Source organism: Amphiura filiformis, chromosome 10, assembly GCF_039555335.1.
Source record: "Amphiura filiformis chromosome 10, Afil_fr2py, whole genome shotgun sequence".
Classification (NCBI taxonomy): domain Eukaryota; kingdom Metazoa; phylum Echinodermata; class Ophiuroidea; order Amphilepidida; family Amphiuridae; genus Amphiura; species Amphiura filiformis.
The window spans coordinates 36166635-36186215 of record NC_092637.1 but is presented as its reverse complement, the minus strand read 5'-3'; the positions used below and the strand labels follow the sequence as shown (position 1 = coordinate 36186215).

At 36.2% G+C, this 19581-nt stretch overlaps 1 protein-coding gene across 1 annotated transcript; it reads right to left on the bottom strand.

Annotated features, from left to right (window-relative positions):
* Positions 1–4717: 4717 nt before the first annotated feature.
* On the bottom strand, positions 4718–17634 carry LOC140162801 (uncharacterized). Its single transcript, XM_072186106.1, has 14 exons — positions 17568–17634; positions 17030–17095; positions 14618–14734; positions 13897–13929; positions 13138–13254; positions 12449–12481; positions 11467–11583; positions 10748–10780; positions 10051–10167; positions 9070–9102; positions 8078–8194; positions 7360–7392; positions 5395–5499; positions 4718–4866 (listed from the first exon to the last, which is right to left on the bottom strand). Exons 1-13 carry the CDS (start codon positions 17632–17634, stop codon positions 5429–5431), a joined length of 954 nt encoding a protein of 317 aa, XP_072042207.1. The 3' UTR covers positions 4718–4866; positions 5395–5428.
* Between the last annotated feature and the right edge of the window lie 1947 nt (positions 17635–19581).

Genomic DNA, 19581 nt, shown 5'->3' with positions numbered 1-19581 from the left:
ATTGAAGGGCGGAAAAGGGAGGGAAAAGGAAAAGGTCTACTTTTTCGGTCTGATTGACCCAAAAATTGAAAGAAATATCCCGACAACTGAAAACATATATAAAATAATTGCCAATACCGGGACGAAAATGTTACAAAAATCAGGACAAAATATTAGCAAAACTGGGTTGAAAATTTTGTTTTGACACAGCCACCCACTCAGGCTCATTTCAATATCCGGGGATTTTTAGGCAAACGAAAGGGGGAAAGTGGAAAGAAAACAAGGAAGAAAACAAGAAGAAACGAGGAAGAGTACGTTCTGAGTCATTGCGCATCATAATTATGTTCATGCTTGAAATTTGTGACACGGAAGTCGCATCCACTGGAAATCCATTCTAACATACATATTATGCATGACATGGTTATATGGCCTATAGGATATGCTTATTCATGATGGTCGGAAAAATAAGTTAATAATAGGGGCCTAATGCAAAATGATGCACCAATTGGCTTTTAGTTTGAGGATAATATCCCCCTCACAAGTCGGGTCCGTTGAAATCTGTTATGCCCAAAATAATACGAATAATAAGTGTAAACTTTTACACCAAATGACTTTATTGTGTCTTTCATAACTTTTTGAAAATAATTCTCCAACTTCTGAGGGAGCACATCCCCCTCAGGTACCCTTCTCCGTCAAAAAAGAAAAGGCTAACTTGCATTTATCCATATAGGCCTAATTGAGCAGGTTCATACCCATGCAGAAGTCAGGTCCGCAGGAAATTTGTTAGGAATTATAGGCATAGGCCTATCTTTCATAGATATAAATGACTATAGGCCTATTATAGCACATCCCCCTCAAGCAAAACAGAAAAGCCTAAACCTAGGCTGAATTGGAGGAATTATTGAGCACGAGTGTTCATATAGGCCTAAAACTAAAATTCGCGGCTCAGTTGGAAATCTGTAAAAAAATATATGCTCCGAAAATAACCAATAAACAGTTTTGATGTGTCCGGAGAATTGAAAGTCTGCAAAATGTCATCGAGGGTGCAAAGTTATTCTGCAGCATTTAAGCTTAATTATGAAAAAGAGCAAAAATTTTTTTAGCATTCTCCAATTTCTCACGTTCACTAGAAAGAGTGTATCCCGAGCCCGCGATTTAATTCATAAATTGAATAGTAAAATTAGCAGGAGCTAGCAGGCACTTGGGCTAGCTACAACCCTGATCATGCTGATTAGGCCTACTCGCAAAAATATTCCCGTTGCGCCAGTTCACGTTCACAATATCGTTTGCGGCTGGGGTTTGAGACTAGGGAGTATGTGATTTATGAGACGTCTTTGAATTATGATACTGTCAGGTGACTCGGCACTGAAGAGTCTTTGATATCAGAGACGTCTTTGAATTAGCAGTGCCCCCGAACTGATATGAAATGACAATAATTCGGAATCTGCTTGACCTATAAGGGCCATTGAGGTCTATATCCCTACTAAATCAAGAGTGTAATGAAGAGGGATCAAGATCAGGGTTTGGTGTAATGTAGGACGGGTGATATAACTGCGGACTTTCTTTATTTGAGGTGTTTATTATAATAGGGTTCGGTTATAGATGGGTAAAAAAGGTCAGGTTTCAGAATCCTTAGGGCACCAGCTTATTTGATGCAGGATGATCTCCTGAGCATTTTGACACCTTTTTTTAAATTGAAATCGGCCAAAAAATGAGATTTAAAATATCCCAGCAAACACAAAACGTTTTCGACATCATTCGCAAAAGGTTATAAAAGGTTTTCAGAAAACGTTTAAATGTCGGGTTATATAAAGGGTATATTAAGAGTATAAAACGTTTTCATAACCTTAAAAAACATTTTATGATAATCTACTGCTCAACAAACAAAAATGTTTTACAGAAAACCTTTAAATGTCGGGTTATATAAGGGTATAAAAACGTTTTAATAACATTACAAAAACATTCTTGTCAACTTGATACAAAACATTCTAAACAGAATGTTATTTTGGGGTTGAAAAATATTTTGCGAAAAATGTTTGCCCAAAATATTTTCAATAACGTTTTAAAACGTTTTCATGACCTTTATATAACCCGACATTTAAATGTTATTAAAAGGTTTTGAAAAAAACATTTAACATTTCTGTGTTTGCTGGGTTCAAATATTTTAACATAATGTTATTTAAGTATTGACACAATATTTGGCAAAAATGTTTGCAAAAATAGTTTACAATAACATTTTTGAAAACATTTTAAAATATTGTTGTAGAGTGTTTTTATACAAAACGTTTTAAAACGTTATCATGACCTTTATATAACCCGACATTTTAATGTTATTAAAACGTTTTTACCTAAACCAAAAGCCAAAATATAAGTTTTAAAACGTTTTTGTGTTTGCTGGGATGGATTTCTAACAATCATGACTGGAGGGAAAAGTCCGGTAATCCGAACTACTCTATAAACTACTCTATAGCGGGAGTGTACATCTATCTATTTTCTCTCAATCGTATACAATTGTTTATAAACAAAATATTTACATTTATCAAACTACAAAATAACATTTCATGAACGCTATTAAAATTCGTTATATATCACCGTTAATAGTCTTTAATGTGAAAGTTACTTTAAGTGTTAGGTTAAAACAATATATAATAAAAAATTAAAGGATAGAGAAATCATATATCTTCTCTTTTTTTTTTTGATGATGGTGAAATCAATATTAACAGAGAGTACATCAATGTCAATTTAACATCAGCTCTACTCTCTAAATGTAAAAGAGTGAAAAACTCACTCCCAAAAAGAGTGGTTCACTTATAAAACCACTCAAAAATGAGTGAAATGTGTTTAACTTCACAACCACTCTAAAAAAGAGTGAAAACCACTCTAAAAGAGTGAATTTCAACTCGTTCAAGGAGTTAAATGAAGGACAACTCTAAAAACGTGTTGTCCTTCATTTAACTCCTTGAACGAGTTGAAAAGAGTGGTTTTCACTCTTTTTTGAGTGGTTGTGAAGTTAAAAAACACATTTCACTCATTTTTGAGTGGTTTTATAAGTGAACCACTCTTTTTGGGAGTGAGTTTTTCACTCTTTTACACTTAGAGAGTAAGTGTGTTCCCTGTTCCTACAAAACCAGCAACATGTTAAAATTGTACTTTTAGAGATTTGATAACCTGTAAAGATTGGATGATAAGCTTGAAAATGACAATCATGACATTATTGTTTGACATATGTTGGGCTATTCCAGAAATTAATTGCAACCCCCACAAAAGAAGACATGGGATTCTTAACCATTTTAGCCTGTATCCTGCATGGGAATTCCCTCGAAAATAGTTATTTAGCGGTGGGAATTTCCAAAAATGTATTATAGTCATTTCAAATGACTATAGAAGACATTGGATATCCCAAAATTCTTTGTGAAATTGGTTTTTTTTTCTGGGAAATCCCAATTTTTAAATGGAATTTTTCCCCACTGAACTGGGATTTCTCATTTCGTCCCAGTGAAATTCTGATCTGGGAATTCCCGAGTTTTTAAAGTAAAAAATGTCTTCTTTAGGTTAGGGTGCAGATAAGTTTTGAAATAAGCCATTTTTGAAGGTATGGTACTGGTAGTGGTACAATTCCTTCCCGGGAATTCGCGTTAAGATATAGGCTAAATGTCAATGCAATTTTGAGAAACAAAATAATGAATATCTCTAATTACAACAATGAACGGGGCGAACAAACGTCAATGACCAATACTTGATTTCTACTTATCATCCTTTTCTTGCATACTCATTTACTAATATTAAGGGTTCCACTGCAAAAATATACAAAAACTCATTTGCAAAAAATACTATATATTAGGCCAATAGGCTATTCCAGTTGAAATCCATACACTCCAATGAAAGATATTATCTTAATTGCTCACACAGGGGGTGTAGATGTCAGATGGGATCACTCTTTCAGGTACAACCCTATTGGAAATTTACATTCCCTGTGTAGAAGATTAATGACTTCCATACGGTGGTGTATGGATTTTAACTAGAATAACCCAAAGTCGTTATCCCAAAGAAGATTAATGCTCTGCGTGCTAGTCATAAGCTTCAACATAAAATGACCAGGTTTTGAGAAATTTTCTCAAAATATCAAGAGCTATCTTAAGAACCACTGAACCAATACTAGGCTTGTTTGTACTCATTTTAATGCATTTTTCATGCTGATTTCAAATATGGTCATGAATATTTACAATTCTGAAATTTTTGAAAAATTCAACTAAAATTTGAAACTTGTCGTCTGCAGTCGACACCCGCGTGGAGAGAGTTAACATGTTCAAGGTTTTGTGAGAACGGGTCACAAGGATGTTCTGCGGTAAAGTGCAGAACTCTGATATTAAAGCTTTACTGTAATAATTATTTAAGGGTATACAATGTATTGTTGGTCGAAGCAGCAAAAAAATATGTAGTTCACAGCATCTTACGAATGGTAGTGAGCTTTAGCAAATATTGCATTGCTCAATTCATAGCGAGCGTGTAGAAGAATTCAAATATCACAGATATACTTCCTGTGGTCCTTGAGTTTTGTTGTAAAGAGGGCTGAAACAACAACACTTTTGTAAAACGTACATAACTCATTAACAACAATAACTTAAGCAAGTTTTCAAAGTATATGATTTGTAGAATGAACTTTTGCAAAACACCAAAGTGTTATTTTTCAATAATATATTGATTCAGATAATGAAAATCGATTTTTTTTTGGGGGGGGGGCTGCTTCGACTAACAATACCTCGTATACCCTTAAAGCTTTATTGTAATATTTAAGATGCTAAGTTATTAAGGAGTGCTCTACCACCAATGATCACAGTAGGCCTACTGCTTTTCTGCCAAACGGTCATGATGTTGCCAACCGGAAGTCTGAAAAAAAGAGAAAAAGATAATTTAAAACTGATTTCCTAATACTTGGACATTGGCGCAAATATTAAAGATTTGGAAGGAAGAGTGTGGAAATAATATCTCACCATAAAAGTAGAAACATATAAAATGTAAAAAAAATACAGAGCTTTGACCAGGAGGATGAGATTCGTAAGGGCAATATCGGGACCCCGGGTCACAGGCCGGGGTCACAGGGCAAAAATGATCAATGATCAAAACAGTCATGCATGTCACTGATGTACCACTTTGCACAAATATGGCATATCACTAATTGTTTAAAAAAATGAAGTTGAATATCAGTCTTAATTATTATTGATCTTTCAAATTATTTTGTCCCGAAATTTTGTGATTTTCATGGCTTGGAGGGGCGCATAATCGATGCTGAATTGACCAGGGCCCGTGCCCCTCCCACCCCCCCATTTTGACTTTCATGGCTTGGAGGGGCGCAGAATCGATGCTCAATTGGTCAATTTGGCGCCCCCCTCTCTTAGGTTTTTTTGGAGGACATACCTGTTTTAAGCTTCCCTATTTGGGACCATAGAAGTTACAGTTTTTGTTGATATTCTCGAACCTTCATAAGGAGCTTCATCAGGTCGTCCTCATTGGTACGCTTTTCTGAAATAAAACCAGTAAACATGGTAAATACTTCAAAATTTATACATTGATTTATAATATTTATAAGCTTAAAAACCCCAGACAAACCCTGCCCCCATTCCGCCTCAACATAAATCCAAGTGAAAGCCACGTTTTAAAATTTCAAAATAATCACATTCAATTACACGGTTGACGATGAAAATTTACTGAATTTAGAGAATTCAATGCGGCCACCACCTGGGTAAAAGCTGGTATGCCAATACAGTTGCATTTCCCTTTATTGTCATGGGTTCAAATCTGTGTACTCATCTCTAGGTTATCACGTGAGTTCTGTTATACTTGAAGGTAATTATATTGATTTACCCACCACAAGATGGCAGGAAATGACGTCACACTGACCATCTCCTTTGTAACATCTACTAAAAAATTCCTCCATGTTATTCAAATTTGAGATTTTTACACGATTGTAATGGGATTGTAACGGATTTCCATACTTTCTGTACAGTCATGGTTGTTGGAAACACAGACTTTTAAAGTGTCCAAGGGCAAATAAAAACGAGTAGCAGAAAAGTAGTTCAAATTCGAAAATCCTCAATTTGAGAGCTCATTTTGGACAATTACGTGATTTTTCATTAATTTAATTGCATTTCCAAGATTTTTCCAGTTACGTTGGCAACTGGAATTCTAACCGTTTTCGGAAAGTAAATTTGGAAATCCAGACATTTCCATTATTGAAAAGTCACTCCTCTATAGGGGTGTGTACTTGTTTTCTGGTATAACCTAATGTGCTTTAACTAAACAATCTGATCGTCCTCATCATAACCAATACCGCGAAGCTTTCCTGAAATAAAACAGTATTACATGATACTTTATACATGTACAATGATTTATACAATTTATAAGCTCGCAACCGCCAGACAAACCCTGGCTTCTTCCCCCTCCAAATAAATCCCAACTGAAAGCCATAATTGAGACATCGGCCTTTCGCCATCTTGTGGGTAAAAGCTGGTATATCAATACGGTTGCATTTCCCTTTATTGTCATGGGTTCAAATCTACAGCAGTGATCGCCGTACGCCAAGGTTTCTAGAATGCTGCTAAAATAAGAACATTTTTAATGCTAATTTATTGCACATTCTAGGGAAGCGTGGTTACCTTTTTGAAATCGCCGAGTGGGGGGGTTTTCAATGAACTATTTTTGTGTTAAAACTGAAGCATCCTATGTATAAAAGAATATATGAATATTAACTGCACATCATGCGTATATAACGATTCGTGATACCCAATCGTGCTAAAACTTATTTGGTTTAGGAGGCAGAGAATTTTATTTCAATTTTATATACGCCAAAATATTTTCAGAATTTTGTTAAAATTAACAATGAATTGATGGTGAAAATTGTATGTAAAATTCACGTAGGTCCCCACTAAAAATTACTGTTTCATTTGGTATAGGACTGGTGGATTTTGTAATGTCAGAGAGGGGGTTGTCATGGTCCCATACAGGCACTGAACAAGTGCTATGTACTGTGTGAAACCAATAAACATTGTGCGTATAGCTGTTGTGAAACTACTACGCTCACCTTAGCACCGAATATCTTAGCTCGTCGCGCCTTCAATTAACCATCCTGGATTGTGAGAGTCTTCGACAAAGACAACCTAGGCTTACAACATAATTAGTGTTCTATGTACTCTAAAATTCATCAGGACTTAAATTTATGTTTTTCTAGAACAAACTTTAAAGAAAGAAAGAAGGAGAGCAAAAGAAATAAAACAAAAGGAGCACAGGAAGAAAATAAAGAAGGAAGAGCATGCGAAAGAGAAACAAGAGTGTAAGACATTCATAATATGATTGATGTCAATGTACGCTTAATACATTACTTACCTGGTTCCTGACGGGTTTCAAAGGCTCGTTTGGCTGAAACAAGAAATGCAAAGAATTTGATCAATTTCTATTGACATAATATGGGTAAGTTTCAAAGTGATCCTTTCATATTCAGTGCATAAACATGATAGGATCACTTAAATTTGTTCCGACATCACACTCTTATTTCTGCTGGGTCAAATTGTCCGAGTAATGACTCCCAGCACACTCGGATTTCCGAGTCAAGTGCTAGTTTGACTCGGTATCCAAGTGCTAGTTTGAGGGACTTGATATCAAGCATTGCACTTAAAATATGAGTTGACAATCAATGTTTCAGATTTCTTATCTAGTGGGGAGAATTTTTAGAGCAGTTTGGAAGAAATCGGATCATTTTGAAAAGTTTTGACTTGTGCAACAGGATGTCATTTTACCTTCTCGACTTTATAAACTGTGAACTCTACTTATACGTCCTAGTACATCTTTCTGACGTGAGAATAATGTAAGGTATATGTTACAAGAGCATAAGATTAATTTGCAATTTGACCCCATATTATGTCCTTTGATGGAGACTATGGGGGTCGTGCATGGGGCCATTGAACAAATGCCACCACCAAGCCTAAGTTTGTTATTTAATATGCGATCCAGAGCTGAGACAAGTATACTAGTCTCAGATCCAGAAGCATTGGTTCCACTAATGTAGCACCAAAAACAGAATCATGCAGTATTAGACTTCTCTTACCTGATGCACATTCGCTTACTTCACACGTAACAGGGCAGTTCTGTCGGGCCAAATATTGAAAATCTCCAGTATTACAATGAGGCTTCCAACTTTCACAATTGTCACCATCCACACAATCTAAGAAACAGAAGAAAATTTCAATGTTTACCAGCTTTTACCTGCAAACTGCATAACGATTATTATTGACAACTAATCACTGCATACACCTAAACTTGGTGTATGAAACCGATAAACTATCACCACATGCAGGGGTGCGTATGGCTGTGTGAAAATACTACGCTCTCTTTAGCACCGAATATCTTAGATCGTCGCGCCTTCAATGCACCATCTTGGATTGTGAGAGTCTGCCTATGCTTACAACACAATTAGTTTTCTAAGTACTAGTAGAGGACCAGCCTGTAGACTCCTTGACTAAATCATAGAACAAAAGTTTGAGAGTCATTTTGGGATCTCATATGCAGGGGTGCGCATGGCTGTGTGAAAATAATACGCTTGCTTTAGCGCCGAATATCTTAGATCGTCGCGCCTTCAATGCTGTTTGATTGTGAGAGTCTGCGACAAAGACTACCTAGGCTTACAACATAATTAGTTTTCTAAGTACTCTAAATTTCATCAGGATTTAAATTTAAGTTTTTCTGGAACAAACTTAAAAAAGAAACGAAGAACGTATGAAGGAAAGAAAGTACGAACGAAGAAAGAAAGAAAGTACGAACGACGAAAGAAAGAAAGAAAGAAAGAAAGAAAGAAAGAAAGAAAGAAAGAAAGAAAGAAAGAAAGACAAAAGAAAGAAAGAAAGAAAGAAAGAAAGAAAGAAAGAAAGAAAGAAAGAAAGAAAAGAAAGAAAGAAAGAAAGAAAGAAAGAAAGAGAAATAAGACAGAAGGAACACATGCTGGAAGGAAGTAAAGAAGGAAGAGCATGCGAAAGAGAAACAAGAGTGTAAGACATTCATATAATATGATTGATGTCAATGTACGCTTGATACATTACTTACTTGGTTCCTGACGGGTTTCAAGGGCTCGTTTGGCTGAAACGAAATACGCAAAGAATTGTATCAATTCCAATTGACATAATAGCCGTAAATTTCAAAGTGACCCTATCATATTCAGTGAACATGATATAGGATCACTTAAATTTGTTCCGACATCACACTCTTATTTCTGCTGGGACAAATGTCCAAGTAAGGGACGCACCATTTGATACTCAGGGGGGGGGGGGTAGGAAGTTAGGGTCGGGGAAGAATTTTTTTTTCGCCGGCGAAGGCGGCGAGGGTGGGTTTTTTTCGCCGCCGAAGGCGGCAAGTTTTTTTTTTTTTTTTAATTTCATGCATTATACACAGTTAGGTGGGGAAGGTTTTTTTTGTTTTTTTTTTTAGTGTTGGTGGGGAAAGTTTTTTTTTTTTGCTCATGTAGTGGGTGAAGTTTTTTTTTGAAAAACTTCCTACCCCCACCCTGAGAATCTAATGGTGCGTCCCTAATGACTCCCAGCACACTCGGATTTCCGAGTCAAGTGCTAGTTTGACTCGGTATCCAAGTGCTAGTTTGAGGACTTGATATCAAGCATTGCACTTAAAATATGAGTTGACAATCAATGTTTCAGATTTCTTATCTAGAAGGGAGAATTTTTAGAGCAGTTTGGAAGAAATCGGATCATTTGGAAAAATTTGACTTGTGCAACAGGATGTCATTTTACCTTCTCGACTTTATAAACTGTGAACTCTACTTATACGTCCTAGTACATCTTTCTGACGTGAGAATAATGTAAGGTATATGTTACAAGAGCATAGGATTAATTTGCAATTTGACCCCATATTATGTCCTTTGATCCCTGGTGGAGACTATGGGGGTCGTGCATGGGGACATTGAACAAATGCCACCACCAAGCCTAGGTTTGTTATTTAATATGCGATCCGGACGCATTGGTTCCGCTAATGTAGCACCAAAAACAGAATCATGCAGTATTAGACTTCTCTTACCTGATGCACATTCGCTTACTTCACACGTTACAGGGCATGCCTGTCGGGCCAAATATTGAAAATCTCCAGTATTACAATGAGGCTTCCAACTTTCACAATTGTCACCATCCACACATTCTAAGAAACAAAACAAAATTTCAATGTTTACCAGCTTTTACCTGCAAACTGCATAACGATTATTATTGACAACAAATCACTGCATACACCTAAACTTGGTGTGTGAAACCGATGAACTATCACCACATGCAAGGGTGCGTATGGCTGTGTGAAAATACTACGCTTGCTTTAGCGCTGAATATCTTAGATCGTCGCGCCTTCAATGCTCCATCCTTGATTGTGAGAGTCTGCGACAAAGACTACCTAGGCTTACAACATAATTAGTTTTCTAAGTATTCTAAATTTCATCAGGATTTAAATTTAAGTTTTTCTGGAACAAACTTAAAAAAGAAACGAAGAACGTATGAAGGAAAGAAAGTACGAACGACGAAAGAAAGAAAGAAAGAAAGAAAGAAAGAAAGAAAGAAAGAAAGAAAGAAAGAAAGAAAGAAAGAAAGAAAGAAAGAAAGAAAGAGAAATAAGAAAGAAGGAACACATGCCGGAAGGAAGTAAAGAAGGAAGAGCATGCGAAAGAGAAACAAGAGTGTAAGACATTCATATAATATGATTGATATCAATGTACGCTTGATACATTACTTACTTGGTTCCTGACGGGTTTCAAGGGCTCGTTTGGCTGAAACGAAATACGCAAAGAATTGTATCAATTCCAATTGACATAATAGCCGTAAATTTCAAAGTGACCCTATCATATTCAGTGAACATGATAGGATCACTTAAATTTGTTCCGACATCACACTCTTATTTCTGCTGGGTCAAATGTCCAAGTAATGACTCCCAGCACACTCGGGTTTCCGAGTCAAGTGCTAGTTTGACTCGGTATCCAAGTGCTAGTTTGAGGACTTGATATCAAGCATTGCACTTAAAATATGAGTTGACAATCAATGTTTCAGATTTCTTATCTAGTGGGGAGAATTTTTAGAGCAGTTTGGAAGAAATCGGATCATTTTGAAAAGTTTTGACTTGTGCAACAGGATGTCATTTTACCTTCTCGACTTTATAAACTGTGAACTCTACTTATACGTCCTAGTACATCTTTCTGACGTGAGAAAAATGTGAGGTATATGTTACAAGAGCATAAGATTAATTTGCAATTTGACCCCATATTATGTCCTTTGATCCCTGGTGGAGACTATGGGGGTCGTGCATGGGGCCATTGAACAAATGCCACCACCAAGCCTAAGTTTGTTATTTAATATGCGATCCAGAGCTGAGACAAGTATACTAGTCTCAGATCCAGAAGCATTGGTTCCACTAATGTAGCACCAAAAACAGAATCATGCAGTATTAGACTTCTCTTACCTGATGCACATTCGCTTACTTCACACGTTACAGGGCAGTTTTGTCGGGCCAAATATTGAAAATCTCCAGTATTACAATGAGGCTTCCAACTTTCACAATTGTCACCATCCACACATTCTAAGAAACAGAAGAAAATTTCAATGTTTACCAGCTTTTACCTGCAAACTGCATAACGATTATTATTGACAACTTATCACTGCATACACCTAAACTTGGTGTATGAAACCGATAAACTATCACCACATGCAGGGGTGCGTATGGCTGTGTGAAAATACTACGCTCTCTTTAGCACCGAATATCTTAGATCGTCGCGCCTTCAATGCACCATCTTGGATTGTGAGAGTCTGCCTATGCTTACAACACAATTAGTTTTCTAAGTACTAGTAGAGGACCAGCCTGTAGACTCCTTGACTAAATCATAGAACAAAAGTTTGAGAGTCATTTTGGGATCTCATATGTGCGTATGGCTGTGTGAAAATACTACGCTTGCTTTAGCGCCTAATATCTTAGATCGTCGCGCCTTCAATGCTCCTTGATTGTGAGAGTCTGCGACAAAGACTACCTAGGCTTACAACATAAATAGTTTTCTAAGTACTCTAAATTTCATCAGGATTTAAATTTAAGTTTTTCTGGAACAAACTTAAAAAAGAAACGAAGAACGTATGAAGGAAAGAAAGTACGAACGACGAAAGAAAGAAAGAAAGAAAGAAAGAAAGAAAGAAAGAAAGAAAGAAAGAAAGAAAGAAAGAAAGAAAGACGAAAGAAAGAAAGAAAGAAAGAAAGAAAGAAAGAAAGAAAGAAAGAAAGAAAGAAAGAAAGAAAGAAAGAAAGAAAGAAAGAAAGAAAGAAAGAAAGAGAAATAAGACAGAAGGAACACGTGCTGGAAGGAAGTAAAGAAGGAAGAGCATGCGAAAGAGAAACAAGAGTGTAAGACATTCATATTATATGATTGATGTCAATGTACGCTTGATACATTACTTACTTGGTTCCTGACGGGTTTCAAGGGCTCGTTTGGCTGAAACGAAATACGCAAAGAATTGTATCAATTCCAATTGACATAATAGCCGTAAATTTCAAAGTGACCCTATCATATTCAGTGAACATGATATAGGATCACTTAAATTTGTTTCGACATCACACTCTTATTTCTGCTGGGTCAAATGTCCGAGTAATGACTCCCAGCACACTCGGATTTCCGAGTCAAGTGCTAGTTTGACTCGGTATCCAAGTGCTAGTTTGAGGGACTTGATATCAAACATTGCACTTAAAATATGAGTTGACAATCAATGTTTCAGATTTCTTATCTAGAAGGGAGAATTTTAGAGCAGTTTGGAAGAAATCGGATCATTTGGAAAAGTTTTGACTTGTGCAACAGGATGTCATTTTACCTTCTCGACTTTATAAACTGTGAACTCTACTTATACGTCCTAGTACATCTTTCTGACGTGAGAAAAATGTGAGGTATATCTTACAAGAGCATAAGATTAATTTGCAATTTGACCCCATATTATGTCCTTTGATCCCTGGTGGAGACTATGGGGGTCGTGCATGGGGCCATTGAACAAATGCCACCACCAAGCCTAGGTTTGCTATTTAATATGCGATCCGGACGCATTGGTTCCGCTAATGTAGCATCAAAAACAGAATCATGCAGTATTAGACTTCTCTTACCTGATGCACATTCGCTTACTTCACACGTTACAGGGCATGCCTGTCGGGCCAAATATTGAAAATCTCCAGTATTACAATGAGGCTTCCAACTTTCACAATTGTCACCATCCACACATTCTAAGAAACAAAACAAAATTTCAATGTTTACCAGCTTTTACCTGCAAACTGCATAACGATTATTATTGACAACTAATCACTGCATACACCTAAACTTGGTGTGTGAAACCGATGAACTACCACCATGTGCAGGGGTGCGTATGGCTGTGTGAAAATACTACGCTTGCTTTAGCGCCGAATATCTTAGATCGTCGCGCCTTCAATGCTCCATCCTTGATTGTGAGAGTCTGCGACAAAGACTACCTAGGCTTACAACATAATTAGTTTTCTAAGTACTCTAAATTTCATCAGGATTTAAATTTAAGTTTTTCTGGAACAAACTTAAAAAAGAAACGAAGAACGTATGAAGGAAAGAAAGTACGAACGACGAAAGAAAGAAAGGACGAAAGAAAGAAAGAGAAAGAAAGAAAGAAAGAAAGAAAGAAAGAAAGAAAAAGAAAGAAAGAAAAAGAAAGAAAGAAAGAAAGAAAGAAAGAAAGAAAGAAAGAAAGAAAGAAAGAAAGAAAGAAAGAAAGAGAAATAACAAAGAAGGAACACATGCCGGAAGGAAGTAAAGAAGGAAGAGCATGCGAAAGAGAAACAAGAGTGTAAGACATTCATATAATATGATTGATATCAATGTACGCTTGATACATTACTTACTTGGTTCCTGACGGGTTTCAAGGGCTCGTTTGGCTGAAACGAAATATGCAAAGAATTGTATCAATTCAAATTGACATAATAGCCGTAAATTTCAAAGTGACCCTATCATATTCAGTGAACATGATATAGGATCACTTAAATTTGTTCCGACATCACACTCTTATTTCTGCTGGGTCAAATGTCCAAGTAATGACTCCCAGCACACTCGGGTTTCCGAGTCAAGTGCTAGTTTGACTCGGTATCCAAGTGCTAGTTTGAGGGACTTGATATCAAGCATTGCACTTAAAATATGAGTTGACAATCAATGTTTCAGATTTCTTATCTAGTGGGGAGAATTTTTAGAGCAGTTTGGAAGAAATCGGATCATTTTGAAAAGTTTTGACTTGTGCAACAGGATGTCATTTTACCTTCTCGACTTTATAAAGTGTGAACTCTACTTATACGTCCTAGTACATCTTTCTGACGTGAGAAAAATGTGAGGTATATGTTACAAGAGCATAAGATTAATTTGCAATTTGACCCCATATTATGCCCTTTGATCCCTAGTGGAGACTATGGGGGTCGTGCATGGGGCCATTGAACAAATGCCACCACCAAGCCTAAGTTTGTTATTTAATATGCGATCCAGAGCTGAGACAAGTATACTAGTCTCAGATCCAGAAGTATTGGTTCCACTAATGTAGCACCAAAACAGAATCATGCAGTATTAGACTTCTCTTACCTGATGCACATTCGCTTACTTCACACGTTACAGGGCAGTTCTGTCGGGCCAAATATTGAAAATCTCCAGTATTACAATGAGGCTTCCAACTTTCACAATTGTCACCATCCACACATTCTAAGAAACAGAAGAAAATTTCAATGTTTACCAGCTTTTACCTGCAAACTGCATAACGATTATTATTGACAACTAATCACTGCATACACCTAAACTTGGTGTGTGAAACCGATGAACTACCACCATATGCAGGGGTGCGTATGGCTGTGTGAAAATACTACGCTTGCTTTAGCGCCGAATATCTTAGATCGTCGCGCATTCAATGCTCCAACCTTGATTGTGAGAGTCTGCGACAAAGACTACCTAGGCTTACAACCGAATTACGACAGAGTTTTCTAAGTACTCTAAATTTCATCAGGATTTAAATTTAAATTTTTCTAGAACAAACTTAAAAAAGAAACGAAGAACGTATGAAGGAAAGAAAGTACGAACGCCGAAAGAAAGAAAGAAAGAAAGAAAGAAAGAAAGAAAGAAAGAAAGAAAAAAAGAAAGAAAGAAAGAAAGAAATACAAAGAAAGAATGATAGAAAGAAAAAGAAAGAAAGAAAGAAAGAAAGAAAGAAAGAAAGAAAGAAAGAAAGAAAGAAAGAAAGAAAGAAAAGAAAAGAAAGAAAGAAAGAAAGAAAGAAAGAAAGAAAGAAAGAAAGAAAGAAAGAAAGAAAGAAAGAAAGAAAGAAAGAAATGAAAGAAAGAAAGAAAGAAAGAAAGAAAGAAAGAAAGAAAGAAAGAAAGAAAGAAAGAAAGAAAGAAAGAAAGAAAGAAAGAAAGAAAGAAAGAAAGAAAGAAAGAAAGAAAGAAAAGAGGAACAAGAGTGTAAGATATTAATGATATGATGTCAATGGGCAATTCCAAGCAAGCTCGCTCAAATTGTCCTAAACAACATCCTAATTTGCATAAATGTGCATATTCATGACTGGTAAAAGCAGCAAAACTAAACACAGCAGCTGCTCTGTACCGTAAAATTTTGGAAAATATTATGCATGTGAATAATGAAGTTTATAAGTAACTCAAAAATATAAACACCGGAAATTTTTATATTTTATAATGTATTTCTTCATCAGCATTGTTTGAATACCAATTTCACGATTAAAAGCATCATGTTGCACCACAAGTACCATTCATGCATTTATTTGACTGCAATTTAAAATAAGATCGATTTTTATTAAAACTAGAATGCAAAGCATATTTTTTTCTTTGCAGTAATTGATGTTTCAGCACTGCCTACACCATTGTAAGTGACATTTCCTAGCAAAACCCCTTGCATCATTCCGCAACGCGTTGCAGTATGATACAAGGATTCATGGATTGGGATTTGTTTGAAAATTTACGATTAAAAAACGGTGATGATTATTTCTTGATAGATCATGATAGTTGTTATATTAGATCAAATGGCTAACATTCAGTGCTACATTTCATTTCCAAAAATTTTAGACTCGCAGAATGTTGACATAATGTTAATTCGGAAATGTGACCTTGCAACACAAATTATAAAATAAAAATATCGGTGATAAATATTTTTGGATAAATTGTGATATTTGTCAGCTAACATAATTAGCTAAGTATATAAAACACAATTTACTCAAATGTATTGATATTTCTATTTTTATTTTCAAACATGGACTGCTTTTCATTTTCTATTGGATTTTACACATAGCATCATTCCGCAACGCTCCTTGCATCATTCCGCAACGCAACCTAGTGTCGGAAAATTTGGCATAAAGAGACAATGCCCATGGACACTGATGGTTGTTAGTATACAACCTAAGCTTTACATTAAGTGTCAAATTTAATATCCCAGATTACTAAACTCACATAGCTTGAGCAACAAAAAAAAGGATTATAAGCGCTAGCGCCCTAAAAGCAACACATTTTGATGTCTAGTACAATTTTTTCACAATTTTTTATACTTTTCAAATTTTTTCGCCCTTTTTTCTTTACTAATTCTTTTTGCCGCCCCTTTTTCTTCCGCCGCCCCTTCGTTTGCCGCCCCTTCTTCTTCCGCCGCCCCTTCGTTTTGGCCGCCCCCTGCTTTTACCCCAAAGCCCCCCCCAAAAAAAAAAAAAATACGCGCATGAAAATGTTTTGGGGAAAAAATACTGCCCCCGTGCGTATCATTCCGCAACGCGAAGTTTGCACATATATGAAATTAGGAATCAAATTAGGGTGGTTTGGAAAAGTTTTTCCTACCGTAATCATTCACTTACCAAAATAGTTTATCATAATGCTATTCACCTTATGCTGTTAATAGTACATGGTAATTGGCTGCTGCATTAAAAAGAAATTCGTGCGAAGGCATTTTGCATCATTCCGCAACGCTTGGAATTGCCACAATATACGTTTTGTACATTTTACTTACCTACTTGACGGGTTTCAAGGGTTCGTTTCAATTCTCTCAGCAAATCCTCAACTTCTTCTTCCAATCCTATAACACGAAATTTATAATTATAATATGCATAATTAATGAAAGGTCCATTCAGTGATCCCAGCGAAATTGTTTGTAAATTGCTTAGAAGTGAAGGATAGGTCATTCAAGTTGTCATTTAGTATTTTTGAAATGAAAAATATGGCAAAAAGTTTTGTCTTTCATACACGGCTTTAGGCTGAACTACCAGTAGGATATTTTAGCACATCTTTGACAATGACAAAGGTACCAAAATCAAAATTTCCTCTTCACGTCCGCATTAATAGGATAAGGCCTACGGTAAGTAGCGAATAACCCTCAGTTGTCTGATGATGGCATTAGCAGATTAGCGTGAAACTCAGAGTTACAACTCTCATTCCACAAGTTCTACTCGTATTAGCTCTGCTTTAATGCATCGAGCACTCTGCACGAAGATTATCTTTCTCCAAGTATCTATTTATTTATTTATTTGTTTTTTGTTTACGGATCTTACCCAATTTTGCTGCATTTGCAAATGTGCAACATAGGCCCAAGAAACATAATGCAAGGACTGTCTTCATCTTCGTCGTTTCTGCGGACAAAATTTACGCAACAAGAAACGAAACAATGAGAATTTTTTGTTTATAAACTTTTATGGCCTACAGACACGCCCTATTTAGCGTTAGCTTGGATATTTAATTAATTTTATTTACCATGTTTACCCGGGTGAAAAATCAATAAAATAATTCAATATCCAAAGCTAACGTTAAAATAGGGCTCCTCTGCCTAATGTGTAGCCTTTCTGTAACCTAAGCTATTATGTGTTTTCTTATACTTAAGGCCGTATAAATTATCACTATTATTTTTTTAGATAAAAAAATGAAAACTTTAGAATGCTTTAGAAAAACTTTATACAGATGAATACATTTATCAAGGATCATTCCAAATCTTTTTGTGGTACTCTAAGGTTTATCTTCCAAATCAAACATTTGAATAAAAGAAATATGGCCTCCTCGTTTTCCTCAATCACTGTTGGAAAATACCGAAAAGTTAACAATGCTATTTTTATATTGAAAATCAAAACACCTCCTTCTTCGGTCGAGAACAAAAGCCATATTATAACATTTTCAAACAAAATAGATTAGTATTTTCTTTGCCATAAAATGTTAGCTTTTACTGTCAGATATATCCCCTTTTATTTTTGAGCCGAACGACTACGGCAAAGCAAAGAAAATTGGAATTTACTACCAGCGCATATGTCGCCAATACGTACCACTCCTTCGGTCATGTTATGGTACGACCCTTTGTTGTGTATATCACCGTCCCGCACGCCGTGTACGCACTGTGTGTTATGAACATCGTGTATGCGTTCGACTAATAATTCCATCGTAGTAATAAAGCGCCGGTTCCGGCGTTTTATTCAAAATCTCCGATTTTGACAAAACTACAGCACCTAGAGTATTGATTTTTGCAGGGTATATTGGTTTAATAAAGTACAATTTAATTGTGTAAAAAAGGAATTTTAAAGATTCAGTGAGGGCGTATTCCTCAGCAAATGTTATAATATGGCTTTAAGTTAGAGGTCATAGTCAATTTCCATCGTATCTTGATTATCTATTCAAATAAAAATAGACCATTAGGCTTGGCTGACAGGGATATTTTACCCTTTAATTTTATCTGTTAAAGTTAGTAACCTTGGAATTTTTGGAATATTTTTTTTAAATTCGCGGATGTTATGAGTGTCACCCCCGGGAAATGATTTTATATTATTCTTTACTTTTTTCTCTTTCGTTTGACACTACCCGGGAAGTCATCCTTATTGCCATTTGGAGATAAAATTATGTCCATTCAGGGCCAAAAAAACGAGTGAATAAATAAGTACGAGGGGGTATCCAAAAGTTTTTGACATCACCAAGAAGTGAAGGAGCTATATCGATGAAATTTTGTCAGTGCAATTACTGGGACTTCTCTACATTATGGTCCAAAAATGGTCTCATAAGTATGTTTACTTTTTTTACAGGTGGCGCTAGATGGGCAGTATGCGCATAACCTGTAAAATGGTGAAAATTGAGGCACGCAGCGTGATTAAGTTCCTGCATTTGAAGGGTTAGGCCTACAATGCTCAGAAAATCTATGATGAAATGAAAGCTATCTACGGTGATGATTGCTCATCATATGGCACTGTTGCTTTTTGTAAAAGGAATTTCCAAACTGGCCACATGTCCCTCACAGATGAGCCAAGAAGTGGACGTCCATCACTTTCGGATGATGCGGCCACAGTGACGAAATTCAAGAAAGTGGAGGATCTTATCATGAAAAGGTTATGCGCCTACATCTAGCGCCACCTGTAAAGAAAGTACTTATGAGACCATTTTTGGACCATAATGTACATAAGGACTAGTAATTACACTGACAAAAATAGTCTCATGTTTACTTTCTTTACAGGTGGCGCTATGGGCAGTAGGCGCATAACCTTTTCACCCGGGGGGGCCACTGGTCATTGACAAGGGGGTATCATGCGTGGCCAT